The 25,967-nt window shown below is 34.8% G+C and overlaps 2 protein-coding genes across 8 annotated transcripts in view; one reads left to right on the top strand and one right to left on the bottom strand.

The window, feature by feature from the left end:
- The window catches only part of LOC131055018 (serine/threonine-protein kinase AFC2), a 42,150-nt gene extending 27,954 nt beyond the window's left edge, over window positions 1-14,196 (bottom strand). For 4 of the 7 annotated variants that reach the window (XR_009358282.1, XR_009358281.1, XR_009358280.1 and 1 more), the window contains exons 1-13: window positions 13,815-14,194; window positions 12,693-12,894; window positions 12,506-12,532; window positions 12,127-12,280; window positions 11,953-12,001; window positions 11,675-11,789; window positions 11,306-11,397; window positions 10,939-11,092; window positions 10,733-10,797; window positions 10,543-10,640; window positions 10,297-10,402; window positions 9,568-10,181; window positions 8,430-8,546 (exon numbers count right to left, since the gene is read on the bottom strand). Coding sequence is in view for 3 of the 7 variants with exons in the window: in XM_057989624.2 (XP_057845607.2) it covers window positions 10,005-10,181; window positions 10,297-10,402; window positions 10,543-10,640; window positions 10,733-10,797; window positions 10,939-11,092; window positions 11,306-11,397; window positions 11,675-11,789; window positions 11,953-12,001; window positions 12,127-12,280; window positions 12,506-12,532; window positions 12,693-12,894; window positions 13,815-13,907 (1,332 nt within the window). In the remaining 4 variants the exon portion in view is untranslated. Of the gene's footprint in view, window positions 1-8,429; window positions 8,547-9,405; window positions 10,182-10,296; window positions 10,403-10,542; window positions 10,641-10,732; window positions 10,798-10,938; window positions 11,093-11,305; window positions 11,398-11,674; window positions 11,790-11,952; window positions 12,002-12,126; window positions 12,281-12,505; window positions 12,533-12,692; window positions 12,895-13,814 lie in introns of those variants that run through there. The other 3 variants (XM_057989625.2, XM_057989624.2, XM_057989626.2) reach the window with 3 other exon arrangements.
- A 4,446-nt stretch (window positions 14,197-18,642) lies between these two features.
- Window positions 18,643-19,529, top strand: LOC131876748 (short-chain type dehydrogenase/reductase-like). Its single transcript, XM_059222220.1, has one exon. The coding sequence runs from the start codon at window positions 18,643-18,645 to the stop codon at window positions 19,408-19,410; it is 768 nt and encodes a 255-aa protein (XP_059078203.1). The 3' UTR covers window positions 19,411-19,529.
- Window positions 19,530-25,967: the final 6,438 nt, after the last annotated feature.

A 25,967-nucleotide genomic window follows, 5' to 3' on the forward strand; every position in this document is an offset into this window, starting at 1 on the left:
TTTTGATTTTCTGCATAACTAAATTGTCATTGTGAAAGTTGGTTGGTTATTTGGCCAAAACAGCATTTGAAAGATAGACAATGATAACCTTGTAAATTAGTTCTTTGGAAAGAAATAATATGTATTCCTAGTTAAATGGCTTGAATTTAATGCTAATTTAAGCTCTATGTCACATCATTGCTTTGCTTGATGAATAAGACAATACTATAGTTTCATTTTTTTACAGTCTCAACATTAGAAGTGAAGAGGTAATGTTATGTGTAGATCATCTTTGTCTTCATGACATTTTATTCTTCTCTCATACTGTAGACAAACCCTTGGCTGCATAAAAACAACAGCCTGTTGTTTATATGTAACCCAGCATTGCACCAAGATATCCAAACTTTGTGCCATAATTTGGTCCTTGTGATTTTGTATGATTATTTTGATATTATGTGTGTTTTGTGTCTATCTTCTACTTCTGCTTTATGAGTCAGTACTTTGACTAAATTTGAAAGTTTAAGTTTTTAACAAAGCGTTTGAGTCTGACTTGGCTTTGTATCTTGAATCTTTCAAAATGCATATTTGTGACCATTTAACTCTTAACTGTTTGCCAATTTTTTTCCCCAAAAGATTTTTGCTACTATGATCATAAAACAATACTTGAGGGAAGTTACACATGTCGCTTACAGCATATAATGGAGAATGGAAACCCTCACTAGCAATCATTATCATATGGTGACAGCAGGATAGAATTGGGTGTCTAAGGTCCAACAAGTATTCTGCTTCATCCTAGGATCCCAATCTATGTAACATCCATTGACTTATTTTGAATGATTCTTCTTTTGTGGATTGTCATAAGTTGTCAAAGGAATAAATAAGTCTTCTGTTATTAATCTTTCTATATTTATTTATTTATTTTAATGTTTTGAGGTAGGAATACTTCAGGAGGGGTCCTAATTGCTCTGGATTCTCTTCTTGCCAAAGGGATACTTGTTCCATAGGCATTTACTTATACTGTTCTCTAATATTTTAGAAAACTTTATATGTTGTCACAGGAGCATCCTTCTTGTCTGGGCAAGATTTGATGCCTTCTCTACGAATACCACACAAATGGACTTCTCAACTTTTTTAACGTGTTTTTAAATCTGATTTTTTTCCCAATTTTTTCGCATTTAAATCCCCAATTTTTTCCCCATTAGATTTTTGCTACTATGGACATAAACAATACTTGAGGAAAGTTACACGTGTTGCTTACAGCATATAATGGAGAATGGAAATCCTCACCAGCAATCATTATCATAAAGTAACAGCATAAAGAATTTGGTGTCTAAAGGTCCAACAAGCATTATGCTTCATCCTAGGATCCCAATCTATGTAACATCCAGTGACTTATTTTGAATGATTCTTCTTTTGTGGACTGTCATAAATTGTCAAATGAATAAATAAATCTTTGTTATTAGTCTTTCTATATTTTTGCATTAATTGGCTATCTTTCTATGATACATCAGAAGGGATTCTAATTGCTCAGGATACTCTTCTTGCCAATGGGTTACTTGTTTTATAAGCATTTGCTTCTTCTACTCTTTTCTAATATTTTAGAAAATTTAATAAATTGTCACAGTAGCAAACTTCTTGCCTGGGCAAGCTTTGCTGCCTTCTCTAAGAATATACCACACAAATGGGCTTTCGCCCCACTATATGGGCTTGCATATTTCAAAACACATCCATTGCAAACCCAAAAAAATTCTCCACCACTTGGAATGTGTTATATAATGTCCACATACTTCCACAATAATTAATTTGGGTCTGTTTTGAAGCAGAATTGGCTCACAATGCTGGAACTAGCTGCCATTGTAATCCCTATGGCAACAAGTTTGTAAAACCATAAAAATTTATCTACAATCAAAGAATATTCCCATATGATCTCCCTGGCAGCAAATGAGCTCTTACACGTGTAGGAATAGCAATCCAATTACTTTAGAACCTTCCATGATCAATTAATTTGGGTCTGTTTTGAAGCAGAATTGGCTCACAATGCTGGAACTAGCTGCCATTATAATCCCTATGGCAACAAGTTTGGAAAACCATAAAAATTTATCTACAATCAAAGAATATTCCTACATGATCTCCTTGGCAGCAAATGAGCTCTTACACGTGTAGGAATAGCAATCCAATTACTTTGGAACCTTCCATGATCAATTAATTTGGGTCTGTTTTGAAGCAGAATTGGCTCACAATGCTGGAACTAGCAGCCATTGTAATCCCTATGGCAACAAGTTTGGAAAAACATAAAAATTTATCTACAATCAAAGAATATTCCTACATGATCTCCTTGGCAGCAAATGAGCTCTTACACGTGTAGGAATAGCAATCCAATTATTTTGGAACAAGCAAAAATGAAAATAGAACAAATGCTAGCAATCCAATTATTTTGGAACAAGCAAAAATGAAAATAGAACAAGTGCATTTGATTTGTGTCTTTTGTTTTTTATATAAGTGAAAATGACTTTGTTTTTGTGTTTCAATGTCTTTCGAGGTCAATTTTACAGTTAGGTTTTTGTAGGTTAAAAAGTCAAACTAGGTTTAAAAATATTTAAATTATGAAAAAAGGGCTGGTTCTTCTTGGGTTCGCTGTGGATACCACAGGATGTACCTCGGTTCCCCAAATTCACTTCAGGGCTAATCCAAATGAATCTGGTCCATTATGTACGACTCTATTCTACCCATAGGGGACCCAGATCTTGGGCTTTTCCTGACTGAACCAATAACTTAGGATTTCAGCATTTTGAGAAAGCTTCTCTGAACATCTATAGGCTGTTGGTATAAAAAATACAATCCTTAACTGTTCATCTTGTTTGACCATACATAATAGGTTTCAAGCCTACCACCTACCACATTTTATGATGGTAAAGGTTTTTTAATTACAACCATGCCCTTCACAACTGTTCGATGGCATGCTAGCATCGGGTCTCAAATAACTCATCTATGTATGCCTATTGTGACCATTTCACACATCGCCCCATTAAAATGGGGACCCCCTCTTTTTGCTTTTATTTTTGCCTGTTCTTCTCTCTGCTCTTAGGGTTTTTGATTAAGTGAGTGAGTTGTCTGGACTAGGGTTAAGCCTTAGGGGTTTCTATTAGGGTTAAGCCTTAGGGGTTTCTATTGGATATTTTCAAGCCGAGTCCAGTCAAGTTTTTGAAGGTTATTAAGCATCCTCCCGAGGGTTGCAAATTTTGAAATAGGATGAGCCTATCAGGAAGGTCAGGTACGTCTCAGGATAGGTCCAGTCAGGGTTTTTGGGGGCAAAATTCAAGCTATGTCTAAGTGTTAACATTTTTGAGAATGGAATTGTGCATTTTTTTCTAGGTAAATTTTGACCAAATTTTTGAAGGCTTGGTAACCGATTCCTGGCCTTGGAGATGACCTAATTATGCCTTGTGAAGTGACTGAAGACCTAAATTTTGGATATTTTGGCTTATAAAGGTAAAATCGCTCCTGTCCCTCTCCCAGGGACCAAGGCGAAAATGATATTTGGTGCATCTTGGTTACTGACTTGTTTTAATTGTTTTGTGCAGGGTCACCAGGGGATATAATTAGACGTAAATTGAAGATTTTGAAGATTTTGAAGACTCGAAAATGATAAATTTTGAAGGTTTAGGGTGAATTCGCTCCTGTCCTCTACTGAAGGACCAAGGCGAAATGGTTTACTTAGGTCATTCTTGGCCTTGATTGGTCAAGTTGGAGCGCCAAGGGTGCAATGAAGGATGAAATCGACATGATAGAACACCCAGACTTAGTCGTTAGCAATGAAAGGTTGAACTTTTGGCCTAGAAAGATAAAGGCGCTCCTATCCCTCACCAAGGGACCAGAGCGATTTTCTTCGAACACACCCTTTTGGACCCTTTTTTGGATTTGGGCTCTTGTTCATAGCTTGCAAAAGGATGGTATCTTCCCCAGCAAAGGAAATTTGAGATGAAAATTGTAATGATTTGGCCTTGAGGACAAAAATCGCTCCTGTCCCTCACTGAAGGACCGGAGCTTGAAATCCAAATTTACATTATCCTTGCAAGATTTAAGTGATTTCGCGATTTGAAGAGGACAAGGGAAGTATGTTTTGCCCGTTGAATATAACTTGAATGGGCCACAATGGAGAAAATCAACCTAAGTAACAAGTTCACTCCTGTCCCTCTCCAAGGGACCAGAGCGATTTTCTCACAAGACAAATTTTTGGCAAAGGAAAGGCGAGTTTCAAGTTTGACATGAATGAAGGAAGGCGTAATCGATCCATTGAAGATAATTTTGAAAGTTTGCAAAACATAAGTGAACTCATAATGGCCAAGGCGCTCCTGTCCCTCACCAAGGGACCAGGGCGAAAAACACAATATCATGTCTTCCTTCCCAAATTGGGATGAATCCAGGTCAAGGCATAAGATTGGAATGATATTTAAAGTGCTTCAAGGAAGAACGAAGTTGCAAAGACCACAAAACTTGATGAAAAATGGCTAGGGCGCTCCTGTCCCTCACCAAGGGACCAGAGCGAAACCTTCAAATATGCCTAATTTTGGAATGCTACTTTCGTTTCCAAGACTCAAGATGGAATAAGGAATGATGTTTTGTGCCTTGAAGGAAATTAGATATTGATGTGGTTAAGAATTTGTGCTATGGACTAAAAATCGCTCCTGTCCTTCACTGGAGGACCAGGGCGATTTCTATAAAATCAACAATCTTCCTCCAAGGCCATGCCAAGACAAGGTGATACAAGATGGGAAATGCCTTTCAAAGGACGATGAACAAGGAATCGACCCCAAGAATCAACAATCTTAAGCTCAAATGCAAAAATCGCTCCTGTCCTTCACTGGAGGACCAGGGCGAAAATCCCAGAAAGAGCTCATTTTGTCTTGAAGAAACGAGTTAAGCATGCATAGAACGAGCAATAATGATCATTGCCTACCTCACATCATGAATTGGCAATTTGGAAAATGAAGTCTAAGGACAAAAGGTGGGATCGCTCCTGTCCCTCACCAAGGGACCAGGGCAAAAATGTTTTAAAGCAAGCTCCTTCCAAAGGTCGCATGAATTAAACTCAAGGTGCCCAATAAGAGTGCCATTTTGAACGTCAAGGATGGGATTTTGAACGTAAAAAACTAGAAATGCGAGGTCTAAAATGTATGGGCGCTCCCGTCCCTCTCCAAGGGACCAGAGCGATGTTATTCATGTCTACTATTTTCCCATGCTTGAGCACGTACTTTGAAAAACTCATATTAAATGCCAAATTCGCTAAAACCTTGAAATATTCTAATTAAGTTGGCATTTAATAAAGGTGTGTTGATATTTAATAATTAATTTAAGCCTTTAAAAAATCAAAATTTTTAATTATAAAGGCATTTAAAATTAATTATTATTAAATTAAATTTAAAATTAGAGCGCTTGGGGTATTATTTTAATATTTTTTATAAAAGTCGGCCTCTTCTTTTATTAATTTTTGTTTATTTTGGCCTATTTTCACCAAGTCGGCCTATGGAGAGATGTAGAAGGTGAGCGCTCTATATATTGGAGGTGTTGTTTCACAATTCAAATCATTCAATCATCCTTTCAAGTGCGAAATTGGAGAGCAATTTGAGGAACGAAATCCAGAGGAGTGGAGCAAATTTCTACTAAGTGTGGAAAAGCTAGTGGAGGGCGAAATTCATCTTGAAAGCTATTGGAGAGGCGAATTTCTAGCTAGATTGGAGGATAATTTCCAGATTTTTTGAATACATTTGAAGGCAAATTTCCAGATTTTTGAAGAGGCTAGTGGAGTTTATTCTTTTTCAAACTAGAGGAGGGGTACTTCATCCAAGGAAGGACTATAAATCTTGCCCAACAAAATCCGGTCCTCTTCCTTCATTTTTCAAGGTTTTGTACTTAAATACTCAAAGGGAAGGTATGAAGAATCATTTTTTTTGAGTTCTTATTCAAGACTTATTATGATCCCATTGCAATTTTGTAAAGTCTAAGTCTTGAAGATCCAAATTCCATTCATTATTAATTTGAAAATGTGTAGTTCTTGATTTATCATGACTTTTTTTCAAATTAATATCTTAAGTTTTACCGTTGAAAGGTCTTAAATTTCATGCTTTGAGGTTTGATGCTCAAAAGACTAACTTTAATATTTTGTGTAGGCATCAAATGGAGATCCCGGAGTTGTAAAATCAAGCCAGATCAAGGACGGTCTCCTCCAAAGACGATCAAGCAAGGACAAAGGCGACCTCCTCCAGCCTAGCATCGACAAGGACGGCCTTCTTTGGACTAACGTCATCAAGGGCGACTTCTCCAATCCAGTATTCCAAGGCGAGGTACAACAATCATCCTGCACATCAAGGACACAAGAAGTTAGAACAAGGGTTCGTTGAAGAAGCAGATAGTTCCAGATGAATTAATTAAAGCTAGCTTCTCAACAACATCAAGTTGAATATTTACTAAGTTACAAGTGTCAAACGAGGTGGCATCCTAGTCATCACTTCTCCAGTCAGTGTGGTCCACCTCAGCATGTCCAGATTCAATGTACCTAACCCATGGAAGGTGGCACAAACTCCGATGTACCTACCCCAGCTATCCATTGGTGGAATTTTCTAGAGAGGACATGTGTCCAAGCAATACAATTTTATCATTGGTCAAGCATTAAATGTAATGTAATGGTTGTAACAAACCCTAATTAGGGTTTTCATTGTAAAATCTTGGCCATTGATCTCGAATTGATCTAAGCCATCGAATTGTATTGAGGGCACTATATAAGCCCTGGCATTTCATTTTGTAAAAGCAATTAGAAAATTAGAATATAGATAGAGAATAGCAGAATAGAATTAGAGCTTTTGGAGAGAAGAAAGTTATTTTGTAGCAAGATTGAGTTTTGAAGAAAGAATTTTGAGCAATTGTTGTCTATTTTTGGCTTTGAGATCAATAAAATATTGAAGTTATGGTGTTTTATTGCAATTCTTGTGGCTACTTTCATGGTTGCTTACTTTCTTGAATCATTCTTGGTCGAAGTAGTATTTGAATTTGAAGGACTAAGTGTTGAGTTTGATCTTTGGTGAGATTTACGTTCCAAACCACTAGCTTCTTGCTGATTGTAAGAACGCCTTGTGTGGTCAACTAGAGATATTTGGATTGCTTAAACCTTCAATCATCATTGAACTATTGATATGTACCTTCATGGTAGTGTCTATGATTCTTGATGAATTGAAAAATCATTAGTCACCTTAGAAGATCGCATCAACTTCAGTAGAGTTGTTATTCCTTGGCAATACTGAAGTTGGTAGAATCTTACCAAGTCTAGCCTACATTGAGTCATTCCTAGGATTAGATTAGAATTCATCTCTTGCAAACCTTATCTTTTGATCCTTTTTTGAGAACTTGTTAATTTTAGGAAATTATGTTCCTGTACGGAAACGTAAGGCCTCCTTGATGAAACAGCATTCACAACGACCACTGGTGCTTATCCACACGTAGAGCCCCTACATCAAAGAACCTTGGAGTCATCCTGATTGATCATTTTTTGCGACATCTTTAGTAATTAGAGGCTTTATTCAAGAGAGGATAAGGTACCCTTGGGTATTTTATTCTGTGTTTGATTGTGTACAAAATACACGTCAACAATGCCCCACCATAAAAAGGACTAAGATATTTATTCAATAGACACAGCATTAAACCATGAAATTATTTGGTTGTAGCTTGTGGCTTTTTCCTATCCCATTTCAGAGGGAAGATAGTTGTTGCAATTGTCAAACATCCTCTCAACATCTATAGGGTGTTGGTGCCAATTGTTGAAGCCTTAGCAGCCATCTTGGTGGATCACGCCTGGCATGTTTCATGTGTATCACCGATTATATTAACAAAGATCTTGTTTGATCTATGGCCATGCTCTTCACAAATGATCAATGACCTGCCAGCAAGTGACTCAAACTACTGTTTGATGATCTCCTAGTAAGTGCCTCCAATCTTTATTCAACAGACACAGATATATACTCTGAAGCATTTTGACCATACCTTATGGATTTTTCTACATTATTTTTCAGTGAGAACATAGTTGTTGTAAGTGTTAAATAAAATGGTCGATATCCTGTGAGTCTCTGTTTTCTATCTTTATGCCAGCTACAAAATATACAAGATCAATATGAAAAAGGCTAAAATTGTTTCTATGGTTAATCTTACAGGTTTGGTCCTCGCTTCTTAAAAATTACAAAATATTGCATATGATTCTATTCAGAGATTATAAAAAAACAAAAGCATGCATTTCCAACTTGTTTCATGAGGATAAAGGATTGTTAACCCATAGCGAGAAATATAAAAATGAAAAAGGCTAATTCTTAGATACAGCCTTGAGGAAAATATTAAAAAAATTAACACTTTTAGACTCAAGCTATCAAGCAGAGATGCCATATCATACCGCTTGAAATTTTACATACCTTGACAGAGCACATCAATTGCAGTCAGTACTTCCCCAAATACACATACAAGCCATGGATGACCTTTAAAGTTCACAGCCATCAAATGTCCAGTATCACCAACATTCCACACATTATCTGCAGAAAATTGGGCAAAAGAAGATATTTAATTTCTTAGGTATTTGACATAGCTATTCGACAAACTTACCACCTCCATCAGTTAACACTTACAAAATGTGAAGTGAGTTGCCAAATCATCTTTCTTGTGGTTTAGTAATTTGGGTCCAATGACCCGGTTATGCATAAAACTCTTGCTTTGTGATACAATTTTTGATGAAGCAAAAATTAGTCAACTTTGCAAAACAAATTAAATTCTTTCAAACTCAAACCAAATACACAAATACACGTACATCTTAAGTCTATCTACAAGTTTCATTTGACAGATTAAGCATGATCTAAAGGAGCATCAATGATGTTTGAATCTGATACTCCGTGTAGCTTCTTTTCTAACTTCTCCAATATAGGAATACATTAAATATACCATCTCATTCAATTGAAATAGGAAATTTGTCTGATGAACATAATCATTAAACCTGGAAAGAATAAAACATGAGAATACTATAGTTTATGTGCATCCTATCGAAATCTAAATTATAAATAATTGATCTTCATGAATATTTAATTCAGTTGTCTGGCATTTCCTTGTTATTTATCTGACCACCAACTATCATTTGTCACTTGATTATCAGCAATTTGCTTTTGATACATTAAATAATCAACTTCAATTTTCTTCTTGTTAATTATAGATTATAACCAAGCTATTACAGTTATGTATAAAATAAAGAAATTAAATAACAGTGTTGAATTTTTATGTCAAATATATTAGTGTACTGAGTACTCCGAAAATAAAATTGTGCTACCATAATCACTATAGTTCAAAATCCATAATTACAAAAAAATTCACACCCATGCTATATATTACATTCACCATCATCAGTTGCTAAAAGAAAATCCCTGTGGCTTAGTAGTGTGCTATACCAATTTTTCATTTGAAATTGCAAGCGAATTCAAGCTTAATAGATACAAATATTTTGAGGTCACAAAATTTCCTTTGAAATTTGATGAAAGATTTTAAACTAAAATTTGCTTCGACACATACATGGATTAAATGCCAGGTGTTTGACATTAAATATGTTCACTTTTCTATATTTTGCAGCTCAGCAGCAAATTGGTATCAATATCCTTGATTCATTGATCATGCGAGGCTAACAGGATCACCAACTGGTCCAACTGCCAGACAATCTAGGACTTATTTTGATCAATTTGAGATCAGAATGTCTGAAGTAGAGGAAGCTTTTTTTTTAATTCACAAGCAAATGCATCCCATGTGCAGGCAACCTGTAATGGAGCAAATTCTGCCTCTGCTTCTGAGGAATGGTATTATACATATTTACAACGAGATTTACAACCATGAAAACACTGGACATCTAAAAGGCATCTGTCAACAAAGATTGGAAAGACTGCTCGCCAACTTAACACTGTGACTGCACGGCCAATTACGTGTTCCCCTTTAAGGACTTCCATTTTTTTATCGGATCATTGTAAATTGCATTGAATGTTTTCCATTTTCACAGAATCTCCTGTAAAGAAAGGATGTCTTAAAGCCTCTTGAGCTGTCAGTCGTTCCATGGGCTCAAATTTTAGAAGAGATTGCAGCAAATCTATAAGATTAAGGAGACCGACTGAGTGATCTACATGAGGCAAGATCAAATTCTGCGGCAAGAAATCACAAATATGATATCATTATCACCTAAAAGTCATAATCTTCTCGACAAGCCAATTATGTGATGTCCAGGTACACCTGTTTAATAAAATGATAAGGGCATACCTTTAAACTTGACAATTCCCTCACTGCTCGAATGCTTCTGCTAGAAGATGCTCCTTCTGGCCAATCCAACCGTTTTCCATGTCTAAAATATTTTGCATGTCTACCACTGTTCACAGGATAGTGTTTGATACTCTTGATTTAGTACAACCAAAGTATAAAATCAACATGTGAAGAAATATATGACCAGATGGCACCTAAGAAACCAAAGTTATGTAACAGTCCTCATGCAAAAATCAGGAAACATACTCTGCTTTCTTTATCATGTTTCTAGGCAATGGCCCAAACACTTTCTCCATCATTGCAAGGTGTTCCAAGTCTTCATGTGTCTGAAACAATGTCTCTCCCTAAACATTCAAAAAATGGATGCCATAAATATCAATAAACGACAGATTTATATTTATTATGCAAATAAAATCTTCTTATGATGATAAGTTACCGAGCAAAGTTCCACAAGTATGCATCCCACACTCCAAATATCGCAAGGGTAGTTCCATTCAAGACCTGTTAAGAATTATCAGTGATCAACATAAGAAGGGCCAAGGTTTTAACATCATAGAACTGGACAATGGATATAATGGGTTTGTAACACTGTTCAATTACATACTTTCCACGTTTGAGTTTTTATTTCCACCCCATTCTTACCCAAAATAACTTCAGGAGCTCGACAATGCCTGGTTGAGATAACACTTGTATGCTCTTCTTCCTCAAATGTCGCACTTCCAAAATCTATTAACTTTATTTCCCTCGATTGTGGCAAATGCATGAAATTGTTATGTGCTGACCTCTTTAAACCCTTCTACAGAGAGAAGACAGCCAAAGTATTGCCAATTAGAACATGTTCCCTTTGCAGATGTTAGTAACAGTGGAAATCAGAGGCAGCTACGTGAGTATTCATTTTGAGAAAAACTCAGATGTTCTGCACTCAATAAATCCCCATATACTAATCATTATAGGGGACAGACAAGTCACCTAGAACAATCAAAATTAACTCCAATCCCTCATTAACTACCTTGTAATCTCGAATCTTCACAAAGTCTGAAGAAACAAAAAGTATATTTTCAGGCTTTAAATCCGTATGGACAAGTTTCAAATCATGCATATCTGCCACATATCATTGGCAAACCGCAATATTAGATTAAAAAAAAAATTTACAACTATTAGCGCCCTAACTCATCAATGCAAATGATTGATTAACCAATCTAAATAAAGAACTTAGCATATCCTTTTCCTTAAGACAACATAATAAACAGGAAAATAAGGAATGGATTATCTAACATCCTAATTGTAATGCAGGAAGGAAAAGTTATCAAATGAAGCTCAAGCTTAATCATGTACAAAGAACTACGATATTAATTGAGTTCAAGTATTGTCTACGCACATGCTACTGATTCCAGAAGCTGTCTTCCAATCTCTTGGACAAGATCAATAGGAAAGGGGCGATAATTGTTTTTTTTAAGATAATCATATAAGCTTGGTCCAAGCTTCTCAAAAACCTGTTAAGAGCAGTTGCATACATCCAATAAATCTTTTCAGGTCAAAGGAAAAGAAAAGCAGCTGTGTACTGACACTAACAATGACTTAAAAGAACCAATTTAAGGACTCTCAAGGTGCCATATGCCTAACCCAAAACATCAAGCAATATACCAAAATACTCACAATACAAGTGTGATTCCGATATTCAAACCACTCCCGCATTTGCACACAACTAAATGAAAAAAGCCAACTCCAATAATATAATTAATTATACAGTTTTTCAAAAATTATAATTATAATGAATCAATGATTAAGACTAAATATACTTGTATCTTTGAAATAGACGTTTTATCATACCGCTTGCCAGTTTTATCGTGCTTGCCAACTTCATGGAGCACATTAATTTCCATCATTGCTTCCTCTTGGAACTTCTGTAATCCACGGGTGACTTTTATGGCTACAATATCATTTGATTTCCTGTCCCAACATTCCAAGACCTGTCCGAATGCACCTGTAACATGTGCATTTTAGCTTCTCTTTAGATTTTAAATTGGAATAGCTTTGATATTTCCACATTGAATATTCTGATGCATGTTTGAAAGCGACCATGCTGTATCCACTTTTAATTCCAATACAGTTGTTCCAAACATGTCTAACAAGATTGCCACAAAATTGCACCATATAATAAAATTATTTAACAAGTCTGTAATCTGCCAAGCAAAACCGTGTTATTTACCTTGACCCATTTTACTGAGTATTTTATCTGCACAATGCAGAGAAAAAAAAGACACAGGAGAGGAAAGAAATGCTCATCAGGTTGAAACCAAAAAAAACCTAAGTCCTCAATTTCAAAAATGCCAGGAGATCTACAGTAGCAAAAAATCAAATAGAAAATAAGAGTGCACGATTAAATAAGTTGTTACATCGAGAGGTCAAATTATCTCCAAGAGCAAACACATAATGGCCTTCTTTGTCATCTTGACGCTGTGGAGGAGATAAATATTGAGAAAGCTGTTGATTTCCTTTAGATTTCACAGAAAAAGAGAGAAGGGGTGGTTCTGCTGCATTCACATCCTGTTTTATGTTTGCAACAACCTGCCCGCTAAAATCTAGGGTTTCCTGAGCCTACACAATGCCATTTATTAAGAAAAAATCAATGATTAAAATCAACCAATTGAAACTTACAATTCTGAGAATTAATATATCTCTTGAGAACTGAAGAATCATTCATTAGAATTAACCCCTTATGACATACATCTGTGACAATTTAATATTCTTGCCCATTTGAATGAACCAATTAAATCCTACAATTCTGAGAATTGAAAACTCTCGCCCATTACAAAATTAAACAATTAAATCCTAGAACTCTGAGAATTAAAAACCATGCCTCGCTAGTCAATTAACCAGTTAATATTACAACTCTGAGAATTGATAACAATTAACTCATTAAAGAAAAATTTCACCAATGGAATCACATCCTGCAACTCCAAGACCCTCAAACTTCACCAGTTGAATTACATCATACAAATCTGTGAATTGAAAAGTTTCACTCATTTAAAATTTCAAATTAACCTATAATTCTAAGAGATGAGCTTTACCATAGACAACTAATCAGTAATCATATAATTCTGAGAATTGGTAGAAAAGAAAATCTCTAGCTAAAATTAAAAATTAAAACTAATCAAACCCAACATTCTGAGAAATGAATTATTTTTTAAAATCATTAACTAGATTTGAAAACTAACCGATTAAATCCTACAAATTCTAGGAACTGAAAAGTTTGCTCACTAAAATAATAAATTGACCTTTTATATCATTCCGTTTCAAGAACCAAAACTCCTTATTCATTGAGAATTGACCAAATTAATCATTCAATTATGAGAATGTGAAATTTTAAAAACAAATTTACTCATGAAACCAAGAACATTAGAATCTTGGGATGGAAAAAAATTCGTGCAAGTTTGCGGGCGCGTGAGTCACTAAAATATAAAGATGCAACTACAAGAATCAGTATTTTAAAAAGATGGAATTAACAAAAAAAATACCTTATGACCCGATGGAAGCACATCCCACGACGATGTCAGCTTCCACCGCTTCCTCGCAGGCTGATCACACAGATGGGGTGTAACACAGGCCATGGCAGTGTTTCTTCGAGCTCTAGGGTTTATAGAGTCTGTAAATTTCTGTGGTTTGAATCAATTTGCAAAAGCGAGGGCTTCAATCCAAAGAACCCTTGGGCAAAACGCAATGCAAGATAAGGTCTGGGATTCTGTTCTTTCGCTTCTTTTTTTTATAGGTCATCCATTATTATTAATAGAAATAATATTTCCAACAAGCCGACAATAATAATTCACAGCTGGAGTTAATTTACTCCTGCCCGCATTTCCAAGCTGTTTTTCAGGGTGTTATAATTTAGGTTGGAGATCAATTCTTTCCACTTAGCCTTTATTTGATGGTGGGCTTCTTCAGGTTGAGTGTGTCACCTTCAGAGTTTATAAAGATTATTAGAAAAAAAAATTATAGTTTTGATAGTTTATTATGAGTATTTCTTTTAAGAGAGATTTTTTTCAAAATTTTAATTATATTTTACTATATCAATACAATTATAAACAAGAGACGCATAGCGTCAAGTTCTGCAGATTGCTAGGTGAGTTAGATTAGTGTTGAAGTTTAATTGCAAAAGACAATGTTCATAATCATGTAATAACAAGTCTTAAATACATTATACATTGATAAAATTAGATGTTAGAGTTGTATATTATACATAAATTCAATTTATTATGAGGAGATAACATAAATTTTCCTAGCTCATAGAATTGTCAAAGTTATACATGCTAATTGTTACAAACTTGCATGCCTTTGCATTCAACTGTTGTTTGAGACAATTATATTATGTTGTGATCTACGAATTATATCTTGTGTCTTCTGTAAAAAAAATAAAAAATAGAGACAAACGTAATTGAATCATTTGGATGCTAAACCATCTTTTTCTTGCGTCTAGTTAAAAAATAGATAGAAAATTAATACATAGTATAAAGGCAAAAATGTTTTATATTGTTTAGGTTAGAGAAATACCAAATAGAAGAGCAAGCAATTGTTAAACTTGAACTTACAAGCCAACAAATACAAATTACAAATTATTGATACAAGCTGCTATAAAATTGACCACCTCAGTTTTAGCAAACTAATTGAGAAAATTTAATCCGGTAACTATGCTAGAAAGAAGTGATACATGTTTGAAAAATCCATACTTATTTATACATGGAGATGTTAGAGGAATTTCTAGCAACTACATTGTTGAATTTAAACATGTGGCCATGGCAAAAATTTCACCATCTTGCCTTTATGTAATTATGGAATTAGAAAACAAAGCAATTGAATGGCTTTAGTGAGGTATAGAGCAAGGGGTAGGAAGACAAATAATGGAACACTTCAACAAGAAGCGCATTGAACATAGAAATCATTTAGCACAATCACTAATATATCTACTAATATAGGAATGAAATAAAACATGAGCACAATCACTTTTCATGAAGAGAATGTTCTATCTAAAGAAGCAAATCCAATGTGATTGTTGTTGATAAGGTTAATTTCTTGTAACAAATAGCTTGCATAAATATGTATTAAGAAGAAATTTCATGGTTTGAAAAAGTGTCAAAACTATGATTAGCTGGAGATTTAATCTTAAAGACAAATTTGATATTTTCTGGTTATAATACTTATGGCAAAGACATGATTTCTTTTTTGTTTTGGTAGTGATTATTATTTATTTTAATTATGTCTAGTTGTTCTCAAAATTATAATAAAATTAAATGAGAATCAAAGAAACAAACAACCAGGGAACTAAAAATAAGGGATAAAATTTCAACCAAAACTTATTGTAAATGACAGAGAATTGGTTAAAGCTCTAAAATGTGTATCAATGAAGCCATCTTCCCAGATATTATTTGCGATTGATATGACAATATCTATTTGTAATGGTTGATAAAACATTATAAGATTGGGGATCTCCATCTAGGAAACAAAGGGCATCAAATGAAATAATACACTTTCTGTATAGAAATAATAGAGCTGAAACATGGGTTTTCATGGGTTTTCAGCGTAGTCAATCAAACTACATTGGATTTCTAAAGTATATTCTATTTGTCTTTTAAATAAATAAAATGACTAGTAATTTCTTAGAATAGTTTTAAATTTTATAAAATATAAAAGTAGAAGATAGATGTCAGGAAGCAAATGTATCTATTTGCAACAAATAAACTATTATGTTTTTAGGAATCCTAAGTGACAAAGCATATCGTCCTCAGTGCATGCTTTAATCAAATTTTAATTTTCAAGTTTATAGCAAGAATCATTTTTGACCAAGGCATGACCAAGGAATAAATATAATAAAATATTATTCCACTGTCCATTGAATGTTTCGTGCACAACGGGGATGCATAGAACAATAATTATTTCAATAGAAAGTAAATTTATGACAATTTTAGTAGAGTCAAAAAGTGACAAATTTAGAAGGTAAATTTAACACTCAAATTATAAGTGGAGCAATCGATATACAAAACATGGACTGTCACTTTATGTGAGGGAAGACTGAAATAAAGCCATAAAAAAACATAATATGGTATAGATCATTTTTTTAAATAATTTTAATTTTAAATTTTCTTCAAACAATTCTTATTTTCTTAAAATTTTATTTTTATTTATTTTAAAAGTATTTTTTAATCATACATATTGTAAATAAAAATTGTATTACTTAAAATTAAAAAAAAATGAAGAAATAAGAATTGTTTAAAAATAATTAAAATTAAAAAAATATATTTGAAAAATTATTTGATAACTGTTAAAATATTATTTAATATTAATAATGAAATAATAATAAAAATAAAAATAATTAAATTAAATTTTAAAAGGAAGAAATATTAGAATATTAAATAGATCGTCAAAATCGTAATTCTTTATCCCTTCCCATTCATGGTACAAAATTTGCCAAAGAAACATATAATAACATTATCTAGTTAATTCCTACCTCAATAGGTATCCTGATTTGTTCGTATGTTTCTTTTTAAATGAAAATGTTTGAGGGTTGGTAATTTCCTGAGAAACCACGTGTATGAAAAAAAATAGCTGTCAAAAGCCTTTAAAGACAACTGTAGCAATTTTCTATGCAACTTCTCAATGCTTAGGGTAAAACATATTTGTCGATGACACAGTAAATGCAAACAGAGAAGCCGAAGGTGAGAGGGGATGCAGTGAGGAAGAGAAACTGAAAATGGATTCCTTGCTGCTGACAGGAGATTGAGGTGAAAATTCCCTCCAGTCCAGTCTCTATTTGATTACAACGGTCAAAAATACCTGTGCAACTAAAAATTTTGGCAAGTGAAAGAAAGGATTGATACGGCTTTGAGCAAGATATTATAATTTTCTGGTGTTTCTTTTCCTTGGACCTATGGATTAAAAGGGGCTTTAATTTTGTCTTTCAACTTTCAAGCTAGAAGAATTCACCTTCTTGCTAGATTTGCAGAAGTGGGATTTTTGAGCTTTTGAAGGTGAGTCATGAGCAAACACTTTGGCTAAGTTTAGAATTTAAATTAAAACTCTTGTATTAGGTGTGCAGAGTTTGAGCTTAGTGGAAGACATATTTAGGGTTTCTTTTTTAAATCACTCTATTTGTAGGAACTAACAAAGTTTTTTTACATACTTTCTAGAAATTGGATGCTCATGCAACAAAATTCAAGAAATGAAAAAAACTCTTTGAAATAAAGAGGAAGCATAAGAAAAAATAAAAATACAAATCAACACAATTCAAAGAATAAGTCACGAGTTCATAGTGATTGAAATAGGTTGGAAATTCTGCGTATGACAGTATTCAGTGTGATTGGATAGAGAATTCCTGAACAGGTCGGGAATTCTGGGTATGATGTTTGGTACTAATATGTAATTGTTTAAAAGCTAACATTTACTATTTCGTAAATGTCTTTTCTTCATCTCAATAGTTCGAGAATGCTCTAGACATGCATTCAATATGCAATTAACTACACTACATGCCCTTTATTTTATTTTTTAGATTTTTGTACTTCTTGTACTTCCTCTTATTAAAGGAGATAAGATAACTACAACCATTCTTAGATCTCGTTAGATTTTTTTTTGCCTTTAATCTTTACGCACAATTAATACATTCAACTAAATACATAAAATTTTACAACCATTCTTAGATCTCGTTCAATTTTTTTTTGCCTTTAATCTTTACGCACAATTAATACATTCAACTAAATACATAAAATTTTAAAATTTAATTATTATTTTTCTTCACTACTGTTACCTGTTTCAACCAATAAAAAAACAAGTAAATATTTTAGTTTAAATTATTAAAATCTTTACAAATTTGGGAACTATAGGAAAGCAAATAAATTTTTAAAATCATGTAACGTGATTGGTCAAATGAATTGAAAAATTATAAATCGGAATATCATAATAGTTTATCAACATGTTATCTCAATAATTAGAAGTACAATCGTCACACACACATTTCCAATGAGGAAACCATCACAATCTCCTTAAATTCATAATTTAGTTGCACTTTATGAATTAGAATATCATAATTGTTTATCAATGCTATATCAATAATTAGAAGTACAATCTATCGATAATAATACAATGACAAATGAAATTAATAGGCTTACCAGGCAAAGACCAGAGCAAAGCATCAATTCAAAAACGAGAGCAAAGCATCAATTCAAAGACGAGAGCAAAGCATCAATTCAAATATTATATTTACACTATCAACGTTAGCGCTAACATTTGCACCTCCTCTCAAATCGATTATAAATACATCAAACTACAATTGAAAAGATCAAACAATTGACCTCATCAGCCATGGCCAACGAAGAGCGGAAACCCCAACCTCTGCAGGGGCGCGTAGCCATTGTGACAGGCGCATCAGGGGGCATAGGAAAAGAGATCGCGATCCACCTGGCCCTAAAAGGAGCCAAAATCCTACTAATTTACTCTTCAAAACCACAAAAGGCAAAGGAAGTGGCGGCCACAATAAACTCTGACGCCTCTGTTACAGCAGCAATTGCCTTCAAGGCCGACATTTTCGACCCTGCACAAGTGATCGACATATTTAACAAGGTAGAGGAGGCGTTTGGACCAGTCCACATAATCGTAAACAATGTAGGTGTAATGGACACCAAATATTCATCCCCGGCGGAGATTTCAGAACAAGATTGGGACAAAACCTTTAACATTAACTGCAAAGGGGCTTTTCTCTGTTCAAAAGAGGCGGCAAAGCGGCTGGTGCGTGGCAGCGGGGGGCGGATTATAAGTATAACTACTTCACTTGTGGGGGCTCTAATGCCCGAATACACAGCTTATGCGGCCTCTAAGACGACCGTGGAGACCATGACCAAGATTTTGGCCAAAGAATTGAGGGGCACAAAGATTACTGTGAATTGTGTGGCTCCGGGCCCCATTGCTACGGAATTTATTTTTGCAGGTAAGAGCGAGGCCGTCATTAAAGCTATTGAAGCATGGAGTCCCCTTGAGCGATTGGGTGTTGTGCAAGATGTGGCTCCACTGGTTGGATTTCGGGCCAGTGATGAAGGGGAATGGGTTAATGCCCAGGTCGTTCGCGTAAATTGACATACATTGTCAAGAAAATGTCAAAGTCATGGCTCTGGTTCTTAGCTGTTGTGCACCTTATCATCAGACATCGTTCTAGAATCATCGAACCTTCTGGAATCATCGGCAATGTTTTTTAAACACTAATAAAATTATTATAATTAAAAAATATTCAGCGGCATTAACCAATCATAATTAGAATAAATAGTTTTATCTGAATTATTAATTCATTTAAATATGAAAACATTAGCATAAGATAAAAAGTTTAAAAAATACTTCATGCTTATTGGACAGTTTAAAATATTATATGCATCTAATGGATGCGATAGTATCCTACCTATTGGCAAGAACTAAAAATATGAAAAGTTCAAAAATACGTTATTCTCATTGGACAACTCAAAATAAGAATTGCATCGTTGTATCCTGCCGGCACAGGAGGAACTAATAATAAATTTCTTATAAATTAAATGGACATACATGTGTTAATAAAATTCATTCAATCAGCCAGATGATAAGGCCTACATTTAATATGTATTGCTGGAACAGTCAGACAGATAAGGTTTTGTCAGACTTTGCATTTAATATACACATATGTGTCAGCACTTGTAATCAATGTTAAAATCTTTACTTTGATCTATCTACTTTATATCACTTTCGATAGCTCCAAATTATTTAATTTTCTTTAAAAATTAAAAAAAAATGAATTTATACAATGACTGTTATTCAGATAAGCCAATAGTAGAAGAGATAAATAACAATATTTAAATTATAAAAATATGTTCTTAAATTTGAACTTTAGAAATGCAAAAAATTATCTATTGTGATTGGCCAACCCAGAAAAAAAAATTGAATCGAACGATTGCATAAGTATCCTGCCTATCGGCAGGAACTAAAAAGCCTTAGTGATGGTATGTTTCTTGATCATGTTATCTACCAAGATTCAAATTTTTTTAAGGTACAATACATAAAAGATGAGTTTAGGACTATGCCTTGGCTAAATTTGGCAAAATGGATGCTTCTCAATCCTTGACTCTTAACCAAACAAATATCAACTTAGACATGCTCTCATATTAAATTTTGAAAATGATCTAGGTTAAGCTAACAAGTTGGATTGATTAGTGAAATGGGGCCATCAAATGCACCTCTTGCTTCCTTCACAACTATGGTTGATAGCTTGTTAGATTTTGTTGTCGTGCATATAAGGCCAGGCCATTGTGGTGCTCAAAGCCAACATCTTCGCCCCTACTTTGGAATTTCAAGTGGTCGACCTCCACCATAAAAAATTTACTAGCACTTGCACCAATCCAAGTGCAATGGTTATGTCGATAGTGAGATATATTTTGGGTTGTACATTGGAGGGCTAAAGAATCTCAAGAAACGAAAAAATTGGCATTGTTAAGAGTAATTGTTTACGAAATACGTAATATTTGGACAAGTAAATATTGAAATACATATATGTGATGTGTGCCTAAAGATTTAAACATAGGTGTTTAGATATTTGTATTTTTCAAACAAACGTACATGCATAAATGCATATTGTTCCTCACAAGAAAACATCTATTGTATTGGGGTCCTCAAGATGGTGCATTCATGCTAGGTTTGGTCTTCTTAATTTACTCTTTGTAGTGAAATATATTTCTTTAGCATTACTATTGGTTCTTTCAGTGGTTCTTCATTTCTGTAGCTTAATGTGAATAGAAATAATATAGATGAGTAAATTAATATTAAATATTTATTTTTAGAATTATTGAGTAATCACTTATTATATTGAGTTTTAATATCATTAAACATTATAATATCATACATCCTAATAAAAATGAATAAACTAAAAAGAAAAAGTATAAGCTAATCTTTCATTTATTCTATGTATTTTGACGATTTTAAAATGAGAAATATTTTTATCATTAAAGAATACAAATTATTGATTAATTTTAAACATAGTAATTTATTTAAAAATTTAATGTTCAATAATTTATAATTTAATTAGTTTTTTAATAATTAGTGATTACTAAATGTTTTAAAATTTTCTTTAATTTTAAATTAGATATTATTTATTTTTCAAAATTAAAATTAGTGAATAATTATTAATGATTTAGAAAATTAAAATTAAATTATTATCACATACTTTCTTTTCATGTGTTTCTAAATTTCTTTATTTTTAATTTTAGTTTTATTTATGTATTTATAGATTCCTTTACTTGTTAATAATTAAACGTGATTTTTATTTGGTCATGAGCCCAACGCAACGGTCGCTGCAAACCATTGTATTTCAATGGTTTTGTGTTCGAGTCCCCACCCTTGATGGTGACGTTTGTTGAGCTCGCAATGGTGGTCGATGCAGGGGATGTGCTAGCAGAGAAGGCCATGAAGGATGGAAGGAGCGGATGATGATGTGGCAGGCGGTTGGACAGGTGACAGGGTGGTACGAAGGTGGTGAGGAGGTGATAGCGAAGGAAGGAGGGAAGAGGAGAGGAGAAAGGAAGGTCAAAGCTAGCAGACGGGGAGGAGGCACTGTGATGAACAGAGAGGAGGGGGGTCTTATCCCCGTGTTGTGACGTTTTCACACATCGCCCCATTGCAAATGGGGACCCTTGCTTTTTGCTTTTTAGGGTTTGTTTTCTAGGTCTTTTAGGGTTTTGTTAGTTAGCCTTTGCATTTTGAGTGCTGTCGGGGAGATCAATAGGATAGCAAGTCTGGCTTGAGTGAAGTCCTGATCCTGAAATTTGGCTAAGTCTGAATGTCCTGATCCTAAAATTTGACTAAGTCTGGAAACTGAAAAACCTCCAAAAACTAGATTTTGCTATATAACTCCTGGAGGTCTGAAACCACTCTCAAACATCCTGAAAGTATATATGGAATATAACTTAAAGTATAAGAAAGAAGAAACATAGAAGGAAATGTCACTTATAACTTAAATGTTATATTCCATTAAAATTGTCCTGATAGAGAGTTCGAAAAGTCAAATTTCGCTCCTGACCTTCACTGAGGTTCCAGAGCGAAAAGCGCTCCTGTCCCTCTCCGAGGGTCCAAGGCGAATCGCTCATGTCCCTCACCAAGGGTCCAGAGCGAAAAAGCTTAGTGGAGTCATTCCTGACCTCATTTTGATCAAGTTGAAGCATCAAGGACGTAATGGAAGGTGAAATCAACATGATGGAACGCCAGGATTTAGCCGTTTGCAATAAAAAGTTGAACATTTGCCCTCAAGGACAAAAATCGCTCCTGTCCCTCTCTGAAGGACCGGAGCTTGTTTCTCAGAATTGCACTGTCTTTGCAGGACCAAGGCAATTTTTGGATTGGAAGAGGTAAAGGAGGACATCTTTTGTCCGTTGAATATAATTTGAAGTAATTTGCAAGCAAGGAATGTGCCAAAATGAGAAAATCGCTCCTGTCCCTCACTGAAGGACCGGAGCTTGAAATCCAAAATTGCCTTGTCCTTGAAAGATTTGAACGATTTCGCGATTTGAGAAGAACGAGGGAGGTACATTTTACTCATTGAATATAATTTGGTTGCACCTCGAAGGAGAAAATTGGCCCTAGAAGCAAAATCGCTCCTGTCCCTCTGCCAGGGACCAGGGCGAATTTCAATGATAGCTCCCGTCCCTCTCTCAGGGACCAGAGCGATTTTCTTATAAGACAAGTTTTGGCGAAGTGAAATGAGTTTTTTAAGTTTGAGGCAAGTAAAAGGAGGCGTAACGAATCTATTGAATATAATTTTGAAGATTGCAAGACGCCAGTGAAGCCTATTTTGTCCTAGGCGCTCCTGTCCCTCTCCAAGGGACCAGAGCGATTTCTTCCTAAGACAAATTTCTCACCAATTTGAAGCAAATTCCATGTCAAAGATGAGTGAAGGGGAGCATAGCGGATCCATTGAAGATAGTTTTAAACGTTGGCAAAGAATGATTGAGCCTACAAATGAAAGTTCGCTCTTGTCCTTCAGTCAAGGACCAGGGCAAAATTTTGGTTATTTAGACTTCCCCTTCGAATTTTAATAAATCCAGGCCAAGGTACAAGGGGGCGATGATGTTTGGAACGCTTCGAAGAAGAACAAAGTTGCAAGGACCATGAAAAGTGATGAAATTACCCAAGTTCGCTCCTGTCCCTCTCCTAGGGACCAGAGCGAAATGTCCAAGTATACTTAATTTTGAGATGTCACTTCCATTTCAAACGTTCAAGGAGGAGTAAGAGACACCATTTTATACTTTGAAGACAATCGAAAGTTGATAAGAACAAGGATTAGCCCAAGGAACAAAGGTTCGCTCCTATCCTTCAGTCAAGGACCAGAGCGATTTCTATGAAGACCATCATCCCTTCCAAAAAACCACGCCAAGGCAAAGTTATACAAGATCGAATATGTCCTTGTAAGGATGATGGACAAGGAACCAAACATCAAAAGGTGACTAACTTAAGCAAAGATGCAAGTTCGCTCCTATCCTTCAGTCAAGGACCAGGGCGATTTCTACTAAACTGGTCATTTCCTTCAAAAAATTACGTCAGGGCAAGGTTACACAAGGTTGAAAATATCTTTAAGAAGATGATGAACGAGAGGTTAACGACAAAAGGTTGGCAAATTTGAGCTAAATGCAAGGTTCGCTCTTGTCCTTCAGTCAAGGACCAGGGCGATAATGGTTCTAAGAGGCATTCATTTACAAAATAGAATCGATCAAGCATCAAGTTACGAATGAAGATCCCAGTTTGGACGTAGGAGATGAAGTTTCAAATGTGAAAAATGCAAGATGGAGGACCTAAATGTCTAATCGCTCCTGTCCCTCTCCCAGGGACCAGAGCGATGTGGTTTGTATCCCTTACATCTCTCATGTTTTGGCGCCAATAAATGTTGAAATACATTAAATGCTAAAATTCGATAAAAACTTTGAATTATTTGATTAAAATGGCATTTGAAAAATAGCGCATAAGGCATTTAATAATTGATTGGGCCTTTTTAAAAATCGAAATTATTAAATACAAAGGCATTTAAATTGATTAATTATTAAATTAAATAAAAAGGGAGAGCGCTTGGGGTTATATTTTTATATTTTTATAAAGTCGGCCTCCCTTTTATTTAAATTTGCTTATTATTTGCCTTATTTCTAAAAGTCGGTCTTTGTGAAAATAAAGAGGTAAGTGCCTATATAGTGGAGGTGTGTTTAGCGATTCTAATCCATCATTCATCCACTCACACAAGTGCGATTTTGAGAAGAACAACAAGGTGCGAAATCTGGTCTAAGGAGGAGCGAATTTAGTTGAAGACTAAAGAAGGAGCGAATTCTCCTCAAAGCGTTGAAGGCTAGAGGTGGTGAAGTTGATAGAAGAAGCACATTTTGAGGACTTCGATCCACATTTTGCCTAGCAAACTTGCTTAATTTTGCATCTTTTCTTAGATTTAGTTCTCAAGTGGAGGTATGGCGAGATTCTCCTAGTCTCAATTTTCAATTTTCAATTTTCAATTTCAAGTGGCTTAGTTAAATTTAGGAAATGATAATTCAAAGATTTATCATGAGGTTTCCTAATTTAAAACTTAAATCCTCTTTCTAGTCTATATTTCCACGTTGCAAAACATGTTACTAATTTTGAAATGTTGTGTAGGTATCAAGATGGCGACTCCCAAACTCGAAGGATCTACAAGTCGGAAGGCTCTCATCAAGGAAAATCAAGCCAGATCAAGGACGGTCTCCTTCGGGACGATCAAGCAAGGACAAGGGCAACCTCTTCCAATCCAGCATTCCAAGGCGAGGTACATCATCATCCCGCACATCAAGGACACAAGAAGTCAAAGCAAAGGGTTCGTTGAAGAAGCAGATAGTACCAGATGAATTAATTGAAGCTAGCTTCTCAACAACATCAAGTTGAATATTTACCAAGTTACAAGTGTCAGACGAGGTGGCATCCTAGTCATCACTTCTCCATTCAGTGTGGTCCACCTCAGCATTTCTAGATTCAATGTACCTAACTCATGGAAGGTGGCACAAACTCCGATGTACCTACCCTGGCTATCCATTGGTCGATTTTTCCAGAGAGGACATGTGTCCAAGCAATACAATTATTTCATTGGTCGAGCATTAAATGTTATGTAATGGTTGTAACAAACCCTAATTAGGGTTTTCATTGTAAAATCTTGGCCATTGATCTCGAATTGATCTAAGCCATCGAATTGTATTGAGGGCACTATATAAGCCCTGGCATTTCATTTTGTAAGGGTAATTAGCAATAGTTAGATAATAGTTAGAGAGTTAGAAGATAGTTGGAAGAGTTAGAATATAGTTGATAGAATAGCAATTAGAGTAGAGTAGAGAGAGAAGGCAAAGATTGTTGCCAAGATGTTGTTGTAAAAGACTTGTAACTTCATTGAAGAAATGGTGAAATTTATGGGTTGATTCGACAATTTGCATGGTCTTTATACTTCTCGTGTTTGATTTTATGATTAGATGAGTGGAAGAAATGTGCTTGATTGATGGTGAAATTCGTATATCCATACTACTAGCAGTTTGTTGATTGCAGACTTGCCTTGCGTAGTCAACTAGAATCATTCAGCTTAAGCTTAACTTCAATTATCGCTTCTTCATCGATATGCATCAACCTGA

Source organism: Cryptomeria japonica, chromosome 6, assembly GCF_030272615.1.
Source record: "Cryptomeria japonica chromosome 6, Sugi_1.0, whole genome shotgun sequence".
NCBI lineage: Eukaryota > Viridiplantae > Streptophyta > Pinopsida > Cupressales > Cupressaceae > Cryptomeria > Cryptomeria japonica.

Coding starts and splice junctions, on each gene's coding strand:
- LOC131876748 (XM_059222220.1), top strand. CDS start 18,643: ATGGCCAACGAAGAGCGGAAACCCCAACCTCTGCAGGGGCGCGTAGCC.